At 32.3% G+C, this 11,459-nt stretch overlaps 1 protein-coding gene across 1 annotated transcript; it reads left to right on the plus strand.

Moving 5' to 3' along the window:
• The first annotated feature begins 3,335 nt into the window (after nucleotides 1-3,335).
• On the plus strand, nucleotides 3,336-11,246 carry LOC134243050 (uncharacterized). The gene is made up of 9 exons (XM_062725272.1): nucleotides 3,336-3,472; nucleotides 3,683-3,825; nucleotides 4,503-4,644; nucleotides 4,888-5,009; nucleotides 9,342-9,452; nucleotides 9,552-9,597; nucleotides 10,093-10,153; nucleotides 10,523-10,613; nucleotides 10,927-11,246. The coding sequence occupies exons 1-9, from the start codon at nucleotides 3,370-3,372 to the stop codon at nucleotides 11,062-11,064; spliced, it is 957 nt and encodes a 318-aa protein (XP_062581256.1). The 5' UTR covers nucleotides 3,336-3,369; the 3' UTR covers nucleotides 11,065-11,246.
• The last annotated feature ends 213 nt before the right edge of the window (nucleotides 11,247-11,459 follow it).

Below are 11,459 nucleotides of genomic sequence, written 5' to 3' on the forward strand. Positions count from 1 at the left end.
GGGAAACTTGATCCTTGAATTTTGTCATCTTTTTTATACCGAAATCTTACAAGCGAACCCAAAAAACGGATCGCATTCACTGTATTCACAATTGCTTTATTGAATTCTTCAATATCGTTGAGATTTCAATAGATACAATCCCCGCAAGATACCTCAAAACTTTTTCTTGTCGTAGTCGCTGCCGTGCTATATAATACATTTAAATGGCCATTTAAACGAGCAAAGGGGTTCCAAAAAGGGAAATAAAATGAAAATGCAATCAGAAATCGTCGGTTTACTCCGCAACGCCAGCACTCCAGTGTGCGAGGTACGAGCCATATCCGAGGAGCTCCGATCGATGTTAAGGACGTTCGATCCTGAGAATTTGAGGATATTTTGGTCAGGTCCTTTATTTATAAAATTCTGCATCATTTTTAAGTTCTAACATTAAATCTGAATTCTACAGTGCAAATTTAACTGCATTCAATGAAAAAACCGCGATTAAATTCCCTTTAAGTAGAATTAAGCTAGGGAATATTTTTTGTGGCGGAAGGTTTTTTTTTAGAGGAAAATGATCAGTTTTTTCCATTTTGAACTATAACAGTACTGTTAATTTTGGATTCCTATTTGTCCATCCTGGTTGTTCACAATGCTGTTTTTTGCAGTGAAATGTGTTATGCTGGTTCTGAAATATCTATTAAATTATTTCTTATGAATTCTATCAACAAAGTGTGACAAATATAGTAAATATATTCTGAAAATCCGGGGGAAAATTGAGCCAATTTTAATGTAAAATTGACACTTTTTTAGTAATATCTGAAAATTTACTTCATATACCCCAACTTTTGATGTTCTTTTCTGAATATTCAAGATAAATTTGACCTATTTGCTTAAAATCAGAAAAAGTTTAAGACTTTAAAATAATTTTCTTGCTTATAAAATTTTCAATGCCCGAAAAATCACATTGTATTAGTGCAGAAAGGTCAAATAATTGATTATGCGAAGCAATTTGAAATTTTTCCTTAGTCACAATTTTTAAGTGTCTTTTTTTAAACAAACTTAGTTTATTTTGTTTCATGCATTAATTGGATAAAAACATTGGAGGGAAAACGTTAAAAATGTAATTTTTAATTAAGACACAAATTTCAGTGCAAAAAGGTCATATTAAATGTATTGTAGCGCCAAAAGAAGCGTATTGACCCCCATTTTTTGATTTGAATTTTAATTAAGCTATGTATGCAGAAACTAAAAATATACTTGGCAAAAAAAGTTTAAGACTTTAAATATCAGGATCGAACGTCGTTAAGGAATGATGTCTTATTCTGAAGCATGAATTCAAAGCTTCTCTCTTACAGAAAAGAGGACGAGGGAGAGGTAAAAAATAATCCTAAAATGATTTAGAGTTTTAGAATTATTCTACATTTCTTCAATTTTCTAAACAAAAACTCAAACTGTATTCAAGTATTTAATATTTTAGTTCAAAAGCCAAAACATTAAAATTTCCGAACAAGTTTTAAATTTTCAAAGTTTTAGATTTTTATTTAATATATTCAAAATTCAAATTTCCAAAAAACGCTTTTGATAAAACTTTTGAATGTAAAAATTTAATATATCGCTTAAGGTAAGTCACTCGTCAGCTTTTTAGAAAAGTTCACGCAGAAGCTTTTACTTCAAAACTACTTATTAAAATTCAATTTTTATAATATATTTAAATTCAACAATGTAAATTTTTTTTAACATTCAATGAAAAAATTGCTCAAAAATCTACAAAGAAGCAAGATTTATGAGGGACTATTTCTTTTGGTGGAAGGATATTTAGCAGAAAATTCTGCAAATCTGCACATTCATAAAATTTAATGTAATGGAAATTTAGCCTCACATACTTTTACTCGTCGAATATTTTCCGTTTTGATATTGCTAAAAATATTTAATATAGGTCTTATTTTATATTTTTAGACTAAGTTTTACACCTTCTCTCAACAAACTTTTCCAAAAAATGAAAATATATTAAAGAAGTTAAGGTCAAATTTACACCATTTTTTGCCTGAAAATCACATATTTTGACAAATATTTCAAAATTAACATCACTGACCCCACCTTTTTCTTTCATTATTTTAAACTACTCGATACTTGTGACTGATCAGCACTCAAGTCGTAAAAAGTTTGATATAAGAAAAATTTTTATTGCCTATTAAGTTTTTTAATACCCCCAAATATGTTATTTTTTAGTGCAAAAAGGTCACACAATAATTTACGCGCATTAATTTGCAAGATTTGTTTAATGATAAATATTATTCAAACTATTTTACGTAAAATAAGATTACATTTATTGCCATGCTTACATCTAATCAAATATAATAAGGGTTAAAGTAATTAACCAAAGAGATGAAATTTAAGTGCAAAAAGGTCAACTTAAATGTACCGTAGATCAGTAGGATGCACACTGACCCCCTATTTTCTTTGCGATTTTGAGTTACACTTTATGAGTACTTATCCAAAATATACTTCTCAAAAAATCCTTGATATAACAAATTTCAGGAGTGACTTACCTTAAAGCCATATATGGCGTAACTGATAAAAAAAAATATATTTTTGAAAAATACATATTTAAGTAAAGAAATATAGTTAATACATTTAAATTAAAACTTTTCATACGATTCTGAACATGGAGAACACCTCATTTCAACTAATAATACGATTTTGTCTTCATTGTAATGTGTTATTTAAATCTTTTGTATTTTCTTCCGAGTCGGAGAAAATTACGAGAATCCTAATTAAATTAGGATATCTTTATAACGCAATTGACTTAGATTTTGTAATTTACGGTAAAATTCTATCTTTATATAAAGTAATGATACAAATAATAAGTTCTTATAATTTTAGTCTAATAATTTTCATTGTACATACGCCATATATGGCTTTAAAGTTCAGTACCATAGTTTTAACTTCAAACTTCTAATTTGCAACTTTTAAAACGTTTTAGATTTTAAGAAATTCAGAGCTTTGATGTAAATACTCAAATTTTAAGTGACGAAAAATGTGTATTTGTGTTTTTTTTTATTTATCTATTTATTTTTCTTTTTTAGAACTTTACTTCAAATATCCTAAATATCAATCCCAAACTCGGTTTGAATTTAATTTTGAAACTATGTCATGAACTCTTTTGGTTAAGTAAAGGAGCTTTTAGATAATTAGAATATTGACCTGATAATATTCAAATTGGGGCAAAAGATCAAAGTGCATACTTTATCATTGCATTTGAAATATTTTTTATTTCGGAATTATTTGGTCCAGGAAAGATTCTAATTTTAGTCCACTCAAATCAATATCCTTTTTGAAAAAACCACACGTGTAAACATTGACATTGTAGTTTATGTATTTCGTTGATAAATGGATGTTTTCACAGCAATAGAAGGATTTAAAAATATTTACTCGGGGTTGAAGGGCGAAACAACGCTAGAATTCCTCAAATGGGTCAAAGATAATGTAGATGGTGAGTTAGATTGCATGCAGCTGGCATGTACACATTGGCAAACCAGTCAATGTTTACGCTGCTGCTCATGCCCCCCCCCCCCCCCCCCACATGATCGTGTGGTAATTTTCAAGACACACGTGTAAATGGAATTTCCATAGCAGCCATGTCTGGCCATGACTTTTCGCTAACAACTGTTGATTGACCTTATTGAAATATTTTTATTTTTAGGTCTTATTGAGAAACAAATAAAATCATCTCATCAGAGTAACAGCGACGTTGTCCTGCAATCAATCCGAGAGGACCTTAGATCTCTCCTTCCTCTGAATGGGGTGACCCCTACAGAGAATATCTACACCCCCACTGTGGGTCCAGTAAGTGAATAGTATTATTGTGTAATATAGAGACATTTATTGTAATAATCAACATACCACAATTATTTACCATTCAAATGCATGAGGTGCATGCAATTATCTGATATATTGCAAAGGAGTTTTCCTATTAACATGATTAAAGTAATGAATAATATTTCTCATCTATTGAACATTTCTTTGACTACATGTTCATCCAGATTTAGGAAATGAAAGAGACATTGAACATCAAAATTAAATCAAGTTTATACACTCAGACCTATTGAAATATGAAAAATAACCTTTTTCTGTCCAGACAATTTTTCCTTAAAAACCATTATTATAACTTGGCATTTATGTTGATTTTATATGCAAGAGCATGCTCTATGTATAAAGAAATATTTAAGAAATAATTGAATTATTTATATTTACAAATAAAATAAATCAAATGTTGACTGATGCTTTTACATGAATCATTAAACCATTATATTAACACTGATTAGTATGTGTCTATTTATTTTCTGATTGTCAATTCATAACTATGAGCACATAGCAGGTGTGACGGGTCAATAGGGAATGCTTAATCCTCAATGGCATCTGAACCCCCGTCTGATGTTTTTAAAAGTGCTAAGAGTTTTTGCTCTGATTCTATGTTCAGTTTAAATGAACTTATGAGTTTCTTTGTTACCTTTATATCACAGAATGCAGACTGTGATGGTCCCAGCACTGAACACATAGATGCCTTCTGTTATGACGATGATGACATAGATGATTTGTGTGATGAAGGTCAGATGAGCAGGAACTACTGCACAGACTGCGGATCTAGAAATGTCCGACCTCTAAGTATGTTCAACAGGGATTCATTTTCAATCTACAATTATTAAAACAGCAAAATTAGGACAGTGAAGTAATGCAAATTGTCATATCAGCAAGTTTGCAATATGTTTTAAAACCATGGGCAATGCACTGCAAGTGTGAACTCATTATAAAAGTGTTTGCGATAACTATTCACTGTACTGAATAATACAATTTCTAGATAGGTTGCTACTAAATTCTGATGTTCAGATGGTATACTCCTCTTTTCAGCTCTGATTACGCACTCTGCATCTGTAAAACAGATTAAATATATCTTCCAACACTTACTTGGGGATCTTAGAGGAAAAACTGTGGTAGACGTGGGGTCCAGAACGGGGGCAATACTGTATGGGGTAGGTTAAGGCAATGATCAATATGTTGTCTTCCTTAATTTCTTTTGAGAAATTGTCTTTAAAGAATTGAATTAAAGAAAAAAAATAGATGTGTTACCTCTACATGTTTGTGATTATGAAAACATACTAAGGATAGATGATACAAACTTCTATCAAAAATCTTGAAAATAACTACCTAGTTATATTTATATGAGTTAACCACATATATTTTTATTTTTCTTTCAAAGATTCACAATAATATGATTTTAAGTGAAAAAAAATTGTATGGTTGCAGAAAGGTTAAGTTTAAACATCATAGAAAGTTTACAATTTTTTTGTTAATTTAGAAATTTATTAGTTATATCATTTACAACCAAAAAATATATACCCAGAATATCAATCCAAGCAGCCCTATTTTTGTTTGTATCATCTCCCATTAAAGACATTTCTGTGGTTTTAATTTCTTCATTATTGGCCAACCTGAGGAATGTAAATTGTTTTATTATTTGTTTAAAGCCTACCTGCTTAGTGAATATTGTTTTGTTGTTGTTCTGTTTATGGCCTACCTGATGAGTGTAAGACTGTAAATTGTTTTATTGTTTGTTAAAGGCCTACTTGAGGAGTGTAAGTTGTTTTGTTTTTTTGTTTAAGGCCTTCTTGATGATTGTAAATTTTTTTGTTTTTGGTTTAAGGCCTACCTGATAAGTGTAAATTGAAATTGTTTTGTTCTGCTTAGTGAATATTGTTCTGTTGTTGTGTTGTGTTTGTGGCCTACCTGATGAGTGTAAGACTGTAAATTGTTTTATTGTTTGTTTAAGGCCTTGTTGATGATTGTAAATTGTTTTGTTTTTGGTTTATGGCCTACCTGATGAGCGTAAGTTGTTTTGTTGTTTTGTGTAAGGCCAACCTGATGAGTGTAAGTTGTTTTGTTTTTTGTTTAAGGCCTTCTTGATGATTGTAAATTGTTTTGTTTTTGGTTTAAGGCCTACCTGATGAGCGTAAATTGTCATGTTGTTTTGTTTACGGCGTACCTGATTAGTGTAAATTGTTTTGTTTAAGACCAACCGGATTATTGTAAATTGTTTTGTTTAAGGCCTACCTGATGAGTGTAAATTGTTCTGTTGTTTGTATAAGACCTACCTGATGAGTGTAAATTGTTTTGTTGTTTTGTTTAAGGTCTACCTGATGTGTGTAAATTGTTTAGTTGTTTGTATAAGACCTTCCTGATGAGTGTAAATTGTTTTGTTGTTTGTATAAGACCTACCTGATGAGTGTAAATTGTTTTGTTTAAGACTTACCCAATGAGTATAAATTGTTTTGTTGTTTTGTTTAATGTCTACCTGATGTGTGTAAATTGTTTTGTTGTTTGTATAAGACCTACCTGATGAGTGTAAATTGTTTTTTTTTGTTTGTTTAAGTCCTACTGATGAGTGTAAATTGTTTTGTTGTTTTGTTTAAGGTCTACCTGATGAGTGTAAATTGTTTTGTTGTTTGTATAAGACCTACCTGATGAGTGTAAATTGTTTTGTTTAAGACTTACCCAATGAGTGTAAATTGTTTTTTGTTTAAGACCTACCCAATGAGTGTAAATTGTTTTGTTTTTTTGTTTTAGAACTACCTGATGAGTTTAAGTTTTTTTGTTTAAGGCCTATCTGATGGGTGTAAGTTGTTTTATTGTTTGTTTATGGCCTACCTGATGAGTGTAAATTGTTTTGTTGTTTTGTTTATGGCCTACTTGATGAGTGTAAATTGTTTTGTTGTTTGTTTAAGGCTTACCTGATGAGTGTAAGACTGTAAGTTGTTTTGTTTTTCCTTTAAGGCCTGTCTGATGAGTGTAAATTGTTTTGTTTTTGTTTAAGACTTACCTGATGAGTGTCAGTTGTTTTATTGTTTGTTTATTGCCTACCTGATGAGTGTAAATTGTTTTTTTTTTGTTTGTTTAATGCCTACTGATGAGTGTAAATTGTTTTGTTGTTTGTTTAAGGCCTTCCTGATAGGTGGTAGTTTTTTAGGTCACCTGAGTAAACTCAGGTGACCTATTGCTATCTGTTTGCGTCTGTCGTCGTGCGTCGTGCGACGTGCGTCGTCTGTCGTGCGTTAACATTTGAACATTTTCAGCTTCTTCTCTGCAACCACTGATTCAATTTCAACCAAATTTGGCACAAAGCATCTATGGGTGAAGGGGAACAAAAATTGTGAATTTCATAATCCCTGCCCCGGCCCCTGGGGCCTGAGGGGTGGGGCCAAAACCACTAAAATCAATGCAATTTTTAAAATTCTTCTTCCTTACTCCTGGGCATCAAGCAGGCAAACTGTTTGCATGATTGTAATAAGCATTGAGTCCTCTACCAAAACTGTGAAATTCATGGCCCCAGGGTCAGGGGTTCTAGTGCTAGGGCGGGGCTAAATAAGTATATAGTGAAAATGCATTATTTCTTTGAAAATCTTCTTCTCTGCTCCTGGGTATTAAATAAACTAACAAAGTGCATAGTTATGATGAGCAAGAGTACCTCTACCAAAATTGTGAATTTTATGGCCCCAGGGTCAGGGGTTCTGGTGTAAGGGCGGGGCTCTATAGATTATATAGTGAAAATACATGAATTCTTTGAAAATCTTCTTCTCTGCTCCTGGGTATTAAATAAACTAACTAAGTGCATAGTTGTGATGAGCAAGAGTGCCTCTACCAAAATTGTGAATTTTATGGCCCCAGGGTCAGGGGTTCTGGTGTTAGGGCAGGGCTCTATAGATTATATAGTGAAAATACATGAATTCTTTGAAAATCTTCTTCTCTGCTCCTGGGTATTAAATAAATTAACTAAGTGCATAGTTATGATGAGCAAGAGTGCCTCTACCAAAATTGTGAATTTTATGGCCCCAGGGTCAGGGGTTCTGGTGTTAGGGCAGGGCTCTATAGATTATATAGTGAAAATACATTAATTCTTTGAAAATCTTCTTCTCTGCTCCTCGGTATTAAATAAACTAACTAAGTGCATAGTTATGATGAGCAAGAGTGCCTCTACCAAAATTGTGAATTTTATGGCCCCAGGGTCAGGGGTTCTGGTGTTAGGGCGGAGCTCTATAGATTATATAATGAAAATACATGAATTCTTTGAAAATCTTCTTCTCTGCTCCTCGATATTAAATAAACTAACTTAGTGCATAAATATGATGAACAAGCGTGCCTCTACCAAAATTGTGAATTTTATGGCCCCAGGGTCAGGGGTTCTGGTGTTAGGGCGGGGCTCTATTGATTATATAGTGAAAATGCATTATTTTTTTTGTAAATCTTCTTCTCTGCTCCTGGGTATTAAATAAACTAACTAAGTGCATAGTTATGATGAGCAAGAGTGCCTCTACCAAAATTGTGAATTTTATGGCCCCAGGGTCAGGGGTTCTGGTGTTAGGGCGGGGCTCTATTGATTATATAGAGAAAATACATGAATTCTTTGAAAATCTTCTTGTCTGCTCCTGGGTATTAAATAAACAAACTAAGTACATAGTTATGAAAAGCAAGAATGCCTCTACCAAAATTGTGAATTTTATGGCCCCAGGGTCAGGGGTTCTGGTCTTAGGGCGGGGCTCTATAATGATTATGCAGTGAAAAATTACACTAAATCTTTGAAAAAATTTTTACTCTGGGTATGAAGCAGATGAATTGCCTATATGGTAATGATGAGCAAGAGCCCTAATCTTCCAGAACTGTGAATTTCAAGGCTTTAGGGTCAGGGGTACCATAGAGGGGGAGGGGCTGTACTTATGTACTGAAAATTAATGAATTGTTTGAAATCTGCTCCTTGGTATTTATCAAATATTTTTGAAAAGCAAGGATACCTTTTCAAAATTTGTTCAGTGTGTGGATCTAGGCCTAAGGATCAGGGGTTCATGTTTGGTAATGGCATTATTAATTATTGCTGAATATTTTTGATAAGTTGAAATGCATTTTTTGTTCCCCTACCCTGCCTATGGGTATTAAGTAACCGAGCTATGCAACTGCTAAGTGTATTGCTATGATTATCAATGGTGCGTCTTTCAAAATTGTGAATGCCATAGCATCTGGCTTAAAACTTGAATCAAATTCAATAGCTGGAAAGTTGTTGCATAATGCTCAGGTGACCTATAAGGCCCATGGGCCTGTTGTTTGTTTAAGGCCTATTTGATGAGTGTTAGTTGTTTTGTTTTTTGTTTAAGACCTACCTGATGAGTGTAAGCTGTTTTATTGTTTGTTTATGGCCTACCTGATGAGTGTAAATTGTTTTGTTGTTTTGTTCATGGCCAACTTGATGAGTGTAAGTTGTTTTATTGTTTGTTTAAGGCCTTCCTGATAAGTGTAAATTGTTTTGTTGTTTGTTTAAGGCCTACCTGATGAGTGATGCCAGCTGTATAGTCGGGGTGGAAATTGACCAGACATTTTGTCACATCCAGAATCAAATCATCTCCAAGTACCAATTACAAGACAGAGTTCAGGTAATATGCTGCGGATTGTCCAAGCCAAGAATTTAGACAGTATACATGCTCATGTCACTGCATGATAAAATATTAACAATAAAATCTATGAAATTTCAGGTACATCAGCAAGACATACAACAGTGTGGAAACCTAATTCAACAAGGTAGGCAATTTTTTATATATAAAAACTTTTATTAAGAGGCTGCTTAAAGAGTTTACTTAAATTTAAGAGATTTACAAGAATATCCGCATTTTAATATTCAATTCTCACTTATACATGTTAAAAAATATTCATTAATCAACAACTTCTGAGAAATATTTATCACTTGGAAATACCATTTTACAAAATTCTAGAAAATATAATTGATGAATTTTAGTATATTCTTAGTAATAAGGCACTTTGAAGACTTTTTCAAAGAAGTTTCTGATGTGCCAAACAGACATACATAATTATATGGTAGCATCCTTTGTAATATACCATGATAAAAATGGAAACCCTCATCTAATGTTCATCTGATGTACTTATTATTTATTAAAGCTAAATTTGTTAAATCAATATGATCATCACTTCCTAAAAACTGAAGAATTCTTAAATATTCTTGTGTAAAACAGTAGAAATTTTTATTCTTAATACACAATTTTTTTTTCTTTCTTATAGCTGATGTGCTGATCCTTAACAATGTATTTGAATTTTTTATGCCTTTGGACATGCAGAAAAGGTAATTTGTTGTGAAAATTTAAATTTACCTTCAAGTCTCTCTCTCTCTCCAGACACACTCCCACCTACACATAAATCAAGTAATGCACTGCAGAAATAGTAAATTGTGAAATACAGAAAAATGTATTTTGTTCAGTACAGATCATACATTATAAATGTGCAGTACAGAAAAATATCAGTAACTGTCTGTCAAGTGACCATTTTCTAGCTGTAATGATTAATTTTTTATTTGATAACAAATAAATCTGTCAAATTACTTAACATTATTATAATTCATGGAACAATCTGAAATTCAAAATAAATTTAGAAGGGCCATCCAAACACAGATACCAAGCCTCTGATAATGTTAAGTTACTCTCTGATTTTTCAGTATATGGCATTTTTTATACCAGAACATGAGGAAGAAAGGAAGTTATATTGTGACAGTGCCCAGTATTACCGAGTCCTTACAGACAATACAGGTAGAATGGAATACTATCTTCTTATGTGTAATCTATTTAGAAATACAATACAGAAACAAGCGCCTGTGGGCTACATCATCAAAAATGGTTAACATAATTTGCCTTAAATTTTGTAGATGATTTAGAACAAGATCTCAACACAAACATATATAAAATTCAGAAATTTTCAATGGTTAGTTTTTTGTTGACAACCTATCAATCTCTACCTAATCTTTTTAAGTAGTGTACTTCAATATTGTGCAGTTGAATTTTTATTTTTTACTATGAACATTATGATTCAGTGATTTTACGTGTATTTTATTTTTCTGTGTAGTTACCTTTAGACCTGGGGTCCTGGATACAAAAGATACCTACAGGGGAGATAACTCGAAAAGCTAACCTGTTACTGTATGGCGACCAAGATTCCGAGGACTCAGAACTTCCACAAATCCATCTGTATCAAGTCATGTGATCTGACGTTTGCATCAAGTCATGTGATCTAACATTGTATATCAAGTCATGTGATCTGACGTCTGTATCAAGTCACATGATCTAACATTGTGTATCAAGTCATGTGATCTGACATCTGTATCAAGTCATGTGATCTGACGTCTGTATCAAGTCACATGATCTGACATCGCGTATCAAGTCATGTGATCTAAGGGACCAGGCGAAATTTATCACAGTGATGGGACCGGTACAAAAAAATAATTCATAAAAAAAAAATACATGTCCCATGGTTTTCATTTTGAAGAAAAATATGAGTCCCATGTCTTGAGACTTTAATAAAAGTTACTGTCCCATGGATACATCTTGATATTCATGAGATTGTTGCAACAAAAAGTACAATGTTTACAGTTATTCTTT

The sequence above is a fragment of the Saccostrea cucullata genome, unplaced genomic scaffold (genome assembly GCF_032062105.1).
Source record: "Saccostrea cucullata isolate Sc308-1 unplaced genomic scaffold, CSIRO_AGI_Scuc_v1 ctg501, whole genome shotgun sequence".
Lineage (NCBI taxonomy): Eukaryota > Metazoa > Mollusca > Bivalvia > Ostreida > Ostreidae > Saccostrea > Saccostrea cuccullata.

Bases quoted from the DNA above. Each gene is read 5' to 3' on its own strand.
- LOC134243050 (XM_062725272.1), top strand. From the start codon at position 3,370: ATGGATGTTTTCACAGCAATAGAAGGATTTAAAAATATTTACTCGGGG. The intron at 3,473-3,682 runs GTGAGTTAGATT...TTTTATTTTTAG, and splicing joins GGTCAAAGATAATGTAGATG to GTCTTATTGAGAAACAAATA. The intron at 10,614-10,926 runs GTAGAATGGAAT...TTTTCTGTGTAG, and splicing joins AGTCCTTACAGACAATACAG to TTACCTTTAGACCTGGGGTC.